General features: G+C 32.8%; 1 protein-coding gene and 1 long non-coding RNA gene across 2 annotated transcripts; both read left to right on the top strand.

Moving 5' to 3' along the window:
• The first annotated feature begins 250 nt into the window (after window positions 1–250).
• LOC106661326 lies at window positions 251–1,558 on the top strand. Its single transcript, XR_001339691.2, has 2 exons — window positions 251–476; window positions 1,369–1,558. It is a non-coding gene; the product is annotated as an uncharacterized LOC106661326 (long non-coding RNA).
• Window positions 1,559–8,671: 7,113 nt separating this feature from the next.
• LOC106661343 lies at window positions 8,672–9,044 on the top strand. Its single transcript, XM_014384643.1, has 2 exons — window positions 8,672–8,724; window positions 8,781–9,044. Exons 1-2 carry the CDS (start codon window positions 8,710–8,712, stop codon window positions 9,003–9,005), a joined length of 240 nt encoding a protein of 79 aa, XP_014240129.1. The 5' UTR covers window positions 8,672–8,709; the 3' UTR covers window positions 9,006–9,044.
• Window positions 9,045–13,413: the final 4,369 nt, after the last annotated feature.

Raw genomic sequence — 13,413 nt, 5'->3', positions numbered from 1 at the left:
GAATGAAATGATGAAACAAAAATTACCATACCCAAGAAGCATTGTAAATTTCAGACTAGTTGGCTGAGGATAGCTTACAATGGCAGCACAAAAAGGTTTGTCAGTTTGCATCTTTATCTCTTCCAATATAATACCATGTATATTAATATTGAAAAATAAATAAAACAATATAAGATGTTAGAGGGGAAAAGTGTAAATAACCAGGCCTGTTTTATTGAGAAAGAATTGGTGTGCTAAACATATGTTAAAGTTATAAAAATTACAAAGAAAAAACAGAAAAATGTTACAATAAAAATAGAATTTGATTTCTTGGCTTCCAGTAAAGTGATTCCCTAAATTCAGAATTGGCTAATTTAACTTTGGATTAATATGTTATTAAGGCCTTGTGCTGGTTTAGCTTGTGCAGCAGTGATTCTAATTTGGACTAATATCGTTCCTTATGAGCGTAGCAAAAGAAAGGAAATCATCTCTGACATGTAAATAACTTTTTTGAAATTGCATGCGAATCTTGGATTGTATATTTGGAAGTCCGATGAGGCTCCACTGGTGACTTGATACTCTTTGAAACTGATCATAAAACTGTTTATCAGTTAAATGTAAAGAAAAGATAACCGTATTAAGCAGTAAGACTATATTGTCAAATTACACTATAAAAAATTATGGGATTTTTACAAATTACTTGAATAGAAAACAATGTATGATTTTAAGAGGAATGAAGCAGTTTTGGCTCACCTCTGAAATATTTATAATGCTTATATAGCATATATGTTATTAATGGCAAAATATTTCAACACAGCTTAAATTTATTGTTATTTAACCTAAGAAATGTGATAATTCATAGATCAGTTTTCTGAAATCAAGATTCATACTTCATTGCATCTTACTTACAATTTATTAAATAAGTTAACGATGTCAATAAAATAAAGCTTATTATTTATGCTTGAAGTGATGATTAAAGTTGATGGGTGTTGATCAGCAAGTCAGTGAACACATGTTGAACCCAGTGCGGTTATCTTTGTCCTTTAGGAACTTTTATCATACAAATCTGTGTTTGTAAGTTTTAATATTTCAAGATGTTTTGTGTTGTTTATCTTTGTTATTTATATATGTTTGGTTATTTTTGTAATTACAAGTAAAAAGTAATGTTTTTATATGTTTTTAACCTAGTTTCTTCTTAAAAGTGCAAAATAATGAAAAACAACAGAATTTTACATTTTGTATGTTCGAGCATACATGTATGCTGATTTGTTGACTAATTTGTACCGCCTGAGATTGAAATATACTGTAAATTCTAAAAAACAGAATGATTAAAATTTTAATTTATAAAATAGACAAAATTCATTGAAATAATTGTATTCATGATTTCAGCCATTCACGAAGAACCAGAAAAGTGGATCGAAGGATCACATACAACAAAATAGTGAATTACTTTTTAGGAGTTTCAAAGAAGAAAAAAAAGAAAAGAAGGAAAAGACCTATGACAAAATAAAATCTTCTGTCCAAGGGATTTTTCTTTGTTGCATTAGTTAGAAGAAATATTGTTGCCAACAAATGCCCAGTGAAAAGCCGCCAGCATGAAAACTATTGCAAACATTATGAATGTTAAACGGATGAATGACCATTTCTGCCTCAACTTGGGATCATTTTCTGAGAGTAAATGTCAATATTATCAACTACAATGCATCCAAGGATGTTAGTTGATAAAAAAACCTAAAAACAATAAAACATAACAGTAGGAACATCCAACAACATTTTGTTTCACATAAAACTAAAAAAAAAATAAATTGATAATTAGAAAACAAAATGTTTTCAAGCTTTTAAATTAAGTTGCCATTAAAGTCTTTATTGCTTTACTCAAAATTATTTGATAAAATTATTCACAAAAGTAAAACTTAGTTTGAAAACAATTAATGTGTATATAATATTACATTTCTGTATGAAAATCTGTCAATATTTAAGTCAGTTTGTAATTTTTATTTCTTTAGAAGTTTAAGATAAATATTTCATTTGTTACCGGTAATTTTGGTCTACCTATCTTTGCTGAGTTGGTCTATCAGATATATTGTGGCATTATGGCAGACCCAGCAATTAAGAGAACACTTTGGACAGACCAGAATGAAGACAGTAGTTCAAAAAAATAGTAAATGACCAAATTGCAGCATCACCGCCCCTTAGACCACACAATAAAAAACCTATAAAATTATGAGCTTTATTAGTTATTTCTTTCAATTAATTATTCTTTTTATCTGAACCAAGACCTTAACATCAAAAGAATAATTAATTTAAAGATGTAAACTTTGTCACTAAAACATAAATGGATTAATATTTATTAGTTATATCGTTTACATGTTCAAAAAATTCAATGTTATAAGTAAAAGTTAATATTATGAGAAACAACTTTGGCAATATGATTAATGAAGATGAAAAATAATAAGGGACCCAAGTAAGAGCCCTGTGGTTCTCCAGATTTTACTTTTATAAATTTAGATCAACCGTCATTAATGTTTACTTGTTGATGCTGTCCATACAGTACTCACTCCATATGTGAGTGAAAACATTTAGAGCAAATTTTCAAACAGAGAGGATTTGAAGTTTGTCGTGGCCTTAAGTTGAAAACTATGTTGTATGATGTATGATATATTGCGATGCTGACTTAAACAATATTGATTCTTCTGGCAGTATTTTATTAAAGCTCTTAATTCTCTAAAACTTAATCCTAGTTCTTAATCTTTTGGTATTGTGGAGTTTTTTCTTTGTAAATGTAGTTAATCATTGTATATGCCTACTGCTTGCTTGTTTTGTCTGTCCCTTGGCACAAGCACTTTTCATGAAGATTGGATGTGCTCTTATTTTACCCCAGTTTATTAAGCTTAAATCAGATTTATAGAATTATAGACCTATTGCCAAGTATTGCTAAGGCTTAGTTTGTTTCTAAAGTTTTAGTGTTAGTCAGATGCCTTTAAGGATGTTCGCCTTTCAATCAGCATGGGTTTTTCAAATTCTGATCCACTACCAGTAATCTGTGCCTTTATAAGGATTATAAACTCTGAATTTGAAAGGGGTCACGAAGCCCATTCTGTTTACACGAATTTATCGAAAGCCTTTGATGCTGTGGGCCATATTTTTGGTTCAAAAATTGCACATGGCTGATGTCAGTGAGCCACGTTTGAGTGGATTTCTTTATTTTCTAGAAGGAAGATCCTTTTGTGTCAGCTGTCTTTCCCCCACCACGAATGAGGTTTTTTTAAAATTTAATTATAAAGGCATACAACCACGATGGGTCAAAACTGCCTTGATGATGAATTAATCGATGAGAGAAGAAAACAGAGAGAGACAGGAGGGGCAGGGACATCAAAAGCGGTCACACCCCCACAGCGAACCGGACACCACAAGACCAGGCAAGAACCAAGAACCAGACACCCAGACCAGCTCCTCTCCACACAAAACCTTAGTGGTGAGAGAGTAGCAGATTTCTCTGTTGCAGAAGTACATCTGCTTTCTACAATTGGTGCACTCTTAACAGGGTCTTGGTAAATGTTATTACATTTGTTTCTCATTTAAGAAGTTTTCTTTTTTGAATATATATCTTTTGTCTTACTCCTCTTAAAGGGGTTGATTCAATTCTAGAGCTGGGTGTTGGCATTAACAACAATTTGGAACTATTATTCCTCCTTCTTCAATAGAGCATATAGGGATTTTTTATTTTTAAAGAGAGTGATATCTGATTTCACTTCATCTTTGCAACTAAAATTCGGTATGAGTCCTTGGTCAGGAGAGTTCTGGAGGATGCTAGTTTGCTATGGTTCCTTTTGTAAAGGACTAGGACTTATACTGCTTACCTGGAACGAATAAAAATTAAAGTTTGAATACTATTTTTTTTTTTTTTTAATTGGATGCAGTTTCTGATCATATTATGCAGCTCTTAAGGTTTTGAATTTACATTCATTGGATTATGACCGACCGATGCTTTTATGATTTTTGTATGGATGCTTTTTAACAGTTTTTTTGATGCCTTTGAAGTTGTTACTCTGCTTTGTTTTAAGTCCCTAACCATAATCTATGCCTAATTTTTGTAATAATAGCTGGTCTCTTAATAAATTTTTTTCTTTCTTTATACAAGGGTTTTACAAGTATGTTGAGTTCAAATGCAGGGTCAATGGATTTGAACCCAGGATCTTTACCTTACATTGATGAGCGCCTTGGCAAAGCCTAAACCGTTGCGGCAACCGACACCCCTCAACTTACAAGTTTAAAACTTGTGATCTATTTGGAGTTTCAGTCTAGAAGTTTTCAAAAGAAAAATTTATAAATGTTTGAAAAACTAAGAGGGAATGCGATTTATTATTTTAACTAATTTATTTTTACTTTTCACTTTTCACAGTTTATTTATTTAGTTAAATTTAAACTTTGATCTGTACTTTCCTACTATTTATTATTATTTTGATTTTATTGTCTGGTGTATATGTTTTTAGATCCATGTGGTTAAAATTATCAGTATTAATTTTCTTTATCTTACAAGGGGAAGACCAAGTTGGTGCGACAAGGATTTGGATCAGACTTTTTTTGGTGATGTTACACCCCAAAATATTGAACTCTTATCCGCCACTTTTTGTGAAGGCCCTGGTTTCACAAAAAAATTGAAAGTTGAGTTGTTTTAATGTTATTATTTTCTCGTTCTTCTTGCTCAAATCAACTATGAATTTATGATTTTGCAGCATTTTTAAGTAGATTGAAACACAAATTTAGTAAACGCTATCAAAGTTTATCAATCACCAAACAATTTCTAAAAACCAAATATTATTCAAGCAAATTAGTCTTTTTTTTGTGTAAAATTATTATGAAATTTTGGTTAATTTTTCGTTTGAATTTAAATTGATCGATTGACAAATTTGGATTTTGTTGAGAATGTGGTGGAGTTTTGCTGGTCAACGACCATTATAATAAATTTAGAATAATGAATTAATAAAGAGTAAAAAGCAAATTAACAAAATGTAAAATGTTATAATTAAATTAAAACATCAAGTTGAACAATGTCAAAAACTTAAAGGTAAAGAAACTCTACTATAGCAAAATAATCTTAGGAATAGATTAATTAGAAGAAAATATTTAAACGAAAAACGCAATGAAAATGTATGGTTGCTTCCCTGAATTTGCTAATGTCCATTTATAATGAATGCGTTGTTTTTGGAAAAGTGAGGGTATTTATGGGCTTACTTAATTTCACTTGTCAACAAAGACTTTTTAGGTTTGTTAGTAAGCTAAGGCCAGAAGTTATTTTGACGTTAATTAGTGCTGTTCATTAATATTGCATGTAACCAATAGTGAAAAAATATTCGAACGGAATTCTTCAGTAAATGGTCAAAACTTTGATTGATCTCATTGTCGTGATTATAGGGTTGTAATATATATAGCCCTTATATATAGATTCACTAGTTTCGTGGTCCGCTTGAACAATTAATATCTTTCAATTAATTTAGTTGAGATAAAAAAATCAGTGTCACGAGCGGGATTCGAATCCACGATCTTCGGCTAGATACGCCGCTGCTCTACCACTTGAGCTATCGGACCTCGATCCACTCGTACACTAAAATGGCAAAAAAGGAGGGAAAATTCAAAAGGTGGGGTTGAGATGGGAAGTTAGTATCCGAATGGATCGAGGTCACGATAGCTCAAGTTGTAGAGCAGCTGCGTATCTAGCCGAAGATCGTGGGTTCGAATCCCGCTCGTGACACTGACTTTTTATCTCGACTAAAAACCTTAATTAATTGACTTATATATAGATTTTCTTGCCAGCGAAGAAATTTCATATTAAATAAAATTAAAATATAAATAAAAATTATTAATATAAAGTAAATTTAATTAGAAGAGCATAAATCGTTAAGATTAAAAATGTTATATTTGGTGTAATAATTTCATTGTTGGTTAAGATAAAAAGAAAAATGTTCTATGGCGCAGAATAGTCTATTTTGGTATGATTTAAAAAAGGCAAATAAAAAATACTGCTTTTTTGCATATTTTAACAAATTCTGTAAACAAAGTAGGCCAGAAAATGGTCAAAACTTGGATTTGACTTCATTGTCATTATTCTAGCATTATAAAACCATTAGACTTCCAAGGAAATCTGTGTAAATTAATTCTTGACTGATAATTTCGACGACTGCGTGACCGACATTCCAAGTGCAAGCTCTACCATCATTTTTCTCAAAAACTTAGGAGACTGATATTCATGGTTGAAATTCGTTTTAAAGAAATTGTCAAGCTGTATCAAACATTAAAATCGGAGTATTATTACCATTAAAAAAACAAGAGGTTAATATCTGACAAATAATTTTTTTATTTTGTGTATTTGTTTTGTAGAAAAGTTTCATATATTTTTATGGTATATACGTTGTTAAAACGTTACGTTCCTCTTCTTTCAAATGGTATGTTTGACATTAAAATTTGCCGTTTCAATCAGATATTCCAATGACGACTTTCTAAAAATCGAAAAAACTATTGGGGGAAAAATTGATAAATTTAAATTCAAAAGAAAATTTATATTTAAGGGTCTCTCCAGGTGCTAAAACAAAATTTCATATTAGTTTACGATAAAACCTAGTTTACCTGAAAATTATTTGGCTTTTAGGAATTTTTTGTTTATTGATAAATTTTGATCGTTTTTACTATATTTTTATTGCAATATACTTAAGAAAGGCTGTAAAATGATATATTCATATATTTGATTTGAGAAAAAAGAAAGGTAAAATAATATTATTAAAAAAATTCAACTTTCAATTTTTTTTTAAGAAAATCAGGGCCTATTCAGAAGAAGTGACGGACACGTGCTCAATATTTTGGAGTGTAGCATCATCAACAAGAGTTTGATTCAAATCCACACCAACCTGGTCGTTCCCTTAGTCATTGTTTAGTGATAATTGATTACTTATTAAATTCACTAGTTTTCGTAGTCCGCTTGCCCAATTAATATCTTTCAATTAATTAAGGTTTTTAGTTGAGATAAAAAAGACAGTGTCACGAGCGGGATTCGAACCCATGACCTTCGGCTAGATACGCAGCTGCTCTACCACTTGAGCTATCGTGACCTCGATCTACTCGGACAGTAACTTTCATCTCAGCCCCACCTTTTGAATTTTCCCTCCTTTTTGCCATTTTTCAAATGTCGTGAAATCTATTTGATTCTCGGCGACAAATGAAATGGCAAAATGAAAAATGACAAAAAGGATGGAAAATTCGAAAGGTGGGGTTGAGATGGGAAGTTAGTGTCCGAGTGGATCGAAGTCACGATAGCTCAAGTGGTAGAGTAGCGGCGTGTATGGCCGAAGGTCGTGGGTTCGAATCCCGCTCGTGACACTGACTTTTTTATCCCAACTAAAAACCTTAATTAATTGAAAAAATTGTTTACTTAGTGGTAATAGTGGATATGAATTATGTATTTGACTGACCTACCTTATGGTCTAGTCCCGTTTGAACTAATTCGATTGATAAATAAATAGATAAATACATTTATTACTAAGAGGGACAATGATATCGTTACTAATCAAAAAATGTAGCAATATTAGACAGATGGCATATGGGACGGTAATTAATTAATTCAGTTGAACAGCCAGATTTTGGTTTATCTATATGTACCTTGAACGAAATTCATTAAATGCTAAATTATAAGTTTAAAAACATTTTTTTATGTTAGGAATAAGTAATGCATATACACCTCACATAATGGGTAATTTTTATTTTCTTCTTTTATAAGGTAATTTATTAATTCTGATGATTACACAAATTTAACTAAAATAATTAAAATATTCATATATTATTAAGGGGGGGGGGCATATTCAAAAAGTTTGTCATTCCATGTTTTTTTCCGATTGTGACTGGTATTCTCATATTGGATCGTTTGTCGCATGAAATCGATACCGATGTGATTTTGCCTTTCCGAGCCTATTCAAAATCTTTATTATCAGGCTTTAATCCTTCAGGGTCCGATTAGTAGTCAAACGGTTCAGTGCGTCCATCCGAGTTAGAACTCCAGGAGGTGTCCAACAAAATTCCAGGACGAATTATTCATTGCTACCTTTGCTTCTCGATCTGTTGCCTCATTCCCTTCATTAGCAAAATGAGTTCGCCCGTATTAATTTGGTTGTTTACAATTTTCTTGTTTGCCATTTCAAATTTCTTTTGTTATGAAGCGATTGGCTATGAAGCTAATAAATAAATAAGGTGTGGATATTAATAAATTAATTTATAATGAAGTTATCAAATGCGAGCTGGATATCTTGTCCATTGTTTTTGTTTTTCTTGTTCTTTCTTATTATATATCTACATATTTTATCTATGTAAGTTATTGCGCTTCGCATAGATTTTTTCACAATTGCCCAATTAAAAAAATAAAATTAAATAATCAAGTTATGTATGTATACAAGAATAACAGAAGTAATCTATCAAAAAGAGAAAAGGCCAAACCAAGCATCAGACGCGCAGGAGTCAAAAAATGTTGTTGGATGTATAATGTATAGTATAATATGAAATAATACTAATCACCTTGTGCTCACTACGAAATGCTTTCGTAATATTATTGACAAAGAGAGTGAATTTTTGGCGCCGAAGGTGACCCTCGGCCGCTCTGGAATACAAATCAGATTTCGCACCGAGTGGGTATAAAAGAACGAGGCGTTCTTCAATAGGTATCAGTCTTTAAACCAGGCTACATCAAACATGAAATTCCTTGCAGTAAGTGTACAATTCTCTATAGTTCACGAGCCGTTTTGAACCGTATTCTTTTTCAGGTCGTTCTTTTCGCTTTGGTTCTCGCAGCCAGCGGCGAACAACCCAGGGACAAACGTGCCCTTCTTGCTTCCTACTACGCTTCGCCGTATGCTGCGCCCTATGTAAGCGCTCCGTATGTTGCGTCATCATATTATACAGCACCGTACTTTGCTGCAGCTTCACCATACTACGCTCCTAGCTATGCTGCCTCCTACGTTTCTCCTTACACAGCTGCTTATTTGTAAATAACTGTTGTTAAGCAAATTAAATTTGAATGAATTAAATTTGTTTTGTTTTATCCCAACCAACATTGATTCTTTCTTACGATTGTTACTCGGACAGACGGATTTTTTTTTTTTTAATTAAGACACCATAAGACCGCGGTAGTCGAGTGATCAGCATGATCGACTCTGGGCTCATAGACCCTCGGTTGTAGTTTCGATTTCCCCCGTTGCTCCTGGCTCTTTTTCACCCAAACCTAAAAAAAAAAATAAAAAATAAAAAACATTTCTGTTAACAAAAAAAACAAACATTATTTGATGCTAAAATATTTATGAACTGACTTTAAATTACTAAATAACTATTTCCATTTTTTCTTGGCCCTCTGCTGGTAATAGGTTGTTCAATTTCAGCATCCAATGCTGATTGCTCTCACCTGCTCTCAGTCCTGATACTGGAATAAACAACCTTGATTTGTTTCTTGTGTTTAAGCTATGTACTGATTGATGTTTTCTAAACATATTGACATTTTTATGTAAATTTAAAGTACGCTCATATATATATANTATATATATACACACAGGCAAGGAAGAACCAACGTTTTAATATTTTAAAGTTTTCCCTACATCTTCCCGATACTTCTAATTGTCTAAAATAATCATTGGCCTTTTCAGTTCACCAAAGACTTTTTTGCCGATGGTAAGTGAAAAGTAAACATATGTTAACTTTGATTGGAATTAGGGAAAAGTATTTATTTATAAGGGTTTTCAGCGACACCTGGGTTGAGAGCCTTCTCAATAGAAGCGCAAGAGAGGATAAACGCTTAGCAAAATTTGGACGTGGGAATTGCAAGACAATTTTGCATAAGTAATTATTCACAGCAGGTTTCTGATAGCTCCATCATGCTTCTCAATCCTAAGTAAAGAATTTTAGTTTTATTTTAGTTTTTAGGAATGCCACCCGTTATGGGGATTTTGCTTTAGCAGGTAGCGAGTATTTGGGTCCCCTGTTCCGTTTTTGGAAACAGGGCTGTTCTACTATTTATAATACAATATAGATACCTTGTTTTGAGTTTCTTTATGTAAGTTGAGTTGAATGTATATATTAGGGTGAACGTGTAATAGTGTGTCAATAAAAGCCCATTTGTAAGTATGTCGATTCCAACCTGGGACCATTCCCGCAGTTCAACGCATTAACCGTTCCGGCAATCGACGCCTCCCACTGAATGTATTTATTAGCGTGAATGTGTCGTTCTGATAGGGGAATATTGAGTAATGGAGGAACCCCACCACGCTGAGGGAATGGTATGTAAATAGGAAAGAATGTATTTAAGAGTGAGGAAGAATGTGAGTGGTTGAAACCGATTGCGGCTGAAATGACCTAGCTCTTGATCGACCCTGGGGCTCTATTTCGGTTGCTGGACGGACAAGACTGCGATCTGACCCTAGAGTGCCAACACCTGAGTTGAGTGATCCTCAAGGGCTAGTAATTTATTGTAAATTATACAATAGGTTCAGCTCTGTGCATGTGCGTATATACTTACATCCTTGTGCAGAATTGACCCTATAAAAAATAAGTAATTAATAATCAGTTTTTCTATTTAAGTGAACCCAAAAGCCACCACACAAGTCAAAAAAAAGCCTATTTGCATTGAACCACTGTTTAAACAAATTCATTAAAACAATATTTACTCGTTCAAGGTGTATATTTATTTCAATGGCATTTTTGTCCTTTCAGTGCTGATTTAATGTATTCAGAGAAGAGAAATTGTAAATTTGAAAATTTAGGAAAGATCAGTTGAATAAATAAGAAAATTCAAAAGGTGGGGTTGACATGGGAAATTAGTGTCCGAGTGGATCGAGGTCACGATAGCTCAAGTGGGAGAGCAGCGGCGTATCTAGCCGAAGATCGTGGGTTCGAATACCGTTCGTCACACTGACTTTTTTATCTCAACTAAAAACGTTAATTAATTTAAAGATATTAATTCGTCAAGCGGACCACGAACACTAGTGAATAAATAAGAAGTGAAAATGAAGAAATAGAAGTGGTCCCAGAACAGATTCCTGAGGTTCACCTATTTTCATGCGTTCTAATTTCTAAGAGTCAACACCTGTTTTTACAATTTGTTTTCTTTTATTGATAGGTAAGAAGAGTGAAAGAGCTATCGGGCAATCAACACTTTCCCAGCTTACTTATTAAGGGTAGTGTGAAACAAAATCAAACGCATCAACAAATCAAGAATCAAAAACAATGCTGAATATTACCCTGTTACCAAAGACCATAAAATAAGAATACAGGAACAGCAGAATACTTCAAGTATAGTCTATCTAGAATTTTTAGAATATAGATAATCAAAAAATATAACACAGAAAACGTGGAGTGGGCCCACTTTGGAAAATTTGTACTTTGAAATATTGTTCATGTATTTAACAACATTTATTAAAAAAATATTGAAATCATCAGCTTTAATATTATTTTGTATAAATATTAATTTATGAAAGGTATTGATTGAGATAAAAAAGTCAGTGTGACAAGCTGGATTCGAACCCACGACCTTCGGCTAAATACGCCGCTACTCTACCACTTGAACTACCTCGATCTGCTCAAACACTAACTTTCCATCTCAACCTCACCTCTCGAATTTTCCCTCTTTTTTGCCATTTTTCGAGAGGTGAAGTTGAGGTGGGAAATTAGTATCCGAGCGGATCGAGGTCACGATAGCTCAAGTGGTAGAGCAGCGGTGTATTTAGCCGAAGGTTGTTGGTTCGAATCCTGCTTGTGACACTGACTTTTTAATCTCAACCAATACCTTTCATAAATATTAATTAATTGAAAAAAATTAATTGGTCAAACGGACCACGAACTGTAATGGTTTTAATTATTTTGTATGTCATACTATTTTACCGGAATCGCTATGTATATGTTTATTATTTCAACTGATATTAATTTGCTGGTAATTTTAACTTCTATATTTTTGATTTTTGTTAATTATGTCTGTTGATTTTCTAAACAGTGTGTTTGGTTTAATTTCAGGTATGTTTTGTGTATGTATTTTTGGTAGACCTGTGAGTTTTGGTTGATTAATCTTAATGTATTTCTTTCCCTCCTTTGTCTGAGATCAGTTAGTTTGTTAAAATAAAATCAACATTTGGTCAATATATTCCATAGATTTTTATTTGTTTATTAGTATGAATTTCGTCCAAAGTTTCGTTATTTCATTTGTGCATAACCCGATCTCGTTTTTATTTTAAAATAATAAGTCTTACTTCAGTGGAGGTAGCGTGAATTGCTTTAAAAAAATATAAATATTTTAGTAATTATTGCTTTTTAAACATTAAAAATAAAGATTAATCACACTGTTCAGAGTAAGGGTAAGAAAGTGAAGAGTTTTTCGCCGTTCCTTGAATCGATAGCGTCCCTTTTACTCTGCTCTCCGCCGTTCGCGATAGGGGCCCGGCTGCTATCCGGAAAGGGGCCAACTGTCCAGGAACCGGTCATTAATCAATGTCCTCCGCTGCCGGGGTTGGCAAAGGGGATCTTGGTGATGGGAGGCGGAGGACGACTAAAACGGGGGACAGATGCAACCTAAGGCCAAGGAGGTGTTCTCGGGAACGAGAGATATTCTAATTATCTTGTAGATCGTTCTACAACATACGTACAAAATTCGGTTATGTATGGAAAGAGATATAAGATAATTTTTCATGACAGAGGACATTTCCTACTTATTTACGTACGCAAATATAACGATCCTTGAACTTAAAGGATTAGCGGCCATTTTAGGACCAAAAAATGCATTTTTTAAAATTAATTAATTAAAATAAATTTTAAATAAATAAATTTAAACAATTTAAACTACAACCCTTTCGATCAGAATGAAACTGTTCCCATGAGATATCGAGCTTTAGCAGAACGCCAAATAATTTTTTGAAAGTCATGAATGAAGTCTGTGTTGCGTTGGTGAACTTGAAATTCACTATCTCAAGCAGTGAAACCTATATTCTCAATTAAAATATCTTCTATTAACTTTTTACTGCAAGTACGAATCGGGATATACAGTTTACTATATTTTTATTGCAATATACATGAAAAATGCTGTAAATAGATATATTCGCATATGGTTTTAGCAAAATAAAAATATTAAAATACGGAAAATTTCAACTTTAAAATTTTTTGGCCGGAACCAGGTCTTAACCATAAGAAGTAGCAGATATATGTCCGATATTTTGGACTGTAAAATAATAAAAAAAAGTGATGTCCAAATCCGTGACCCACCAAGCGATTCGTCCCCTTATTAGATACTTATTACATAGCTGTTCAGCAGACAGATCTGGAGTAGCAAAACAACACTTAAGAGACATTAGCCTGACTGCTTTGATTGTTACAACTCAATTAATTCTACACAAGATCCAATTAATTCAGGTTTTAAGTTGAGAT

This window comes from Cimex lectularius, unplaced genomic scaffold (assembly GCF_000648675.2).
Source record: "Cimex lectularius strain Harlan isolate CLEC.00 unplaced genomic scaffold, Clec_2.1 scaffold166, whole genome shotgun sequence".
NCBI lineage: Eukaryota > Metazoa > Arthropoda > Insecta > Hemiptera > Cimicidae > Cimex > Cimex lectularius.
The sequence above is the reverse complement of the archived record's forward strand: the minus strand, read 5'-3'. Positions and strand labels throughout refer to the sequence as shown.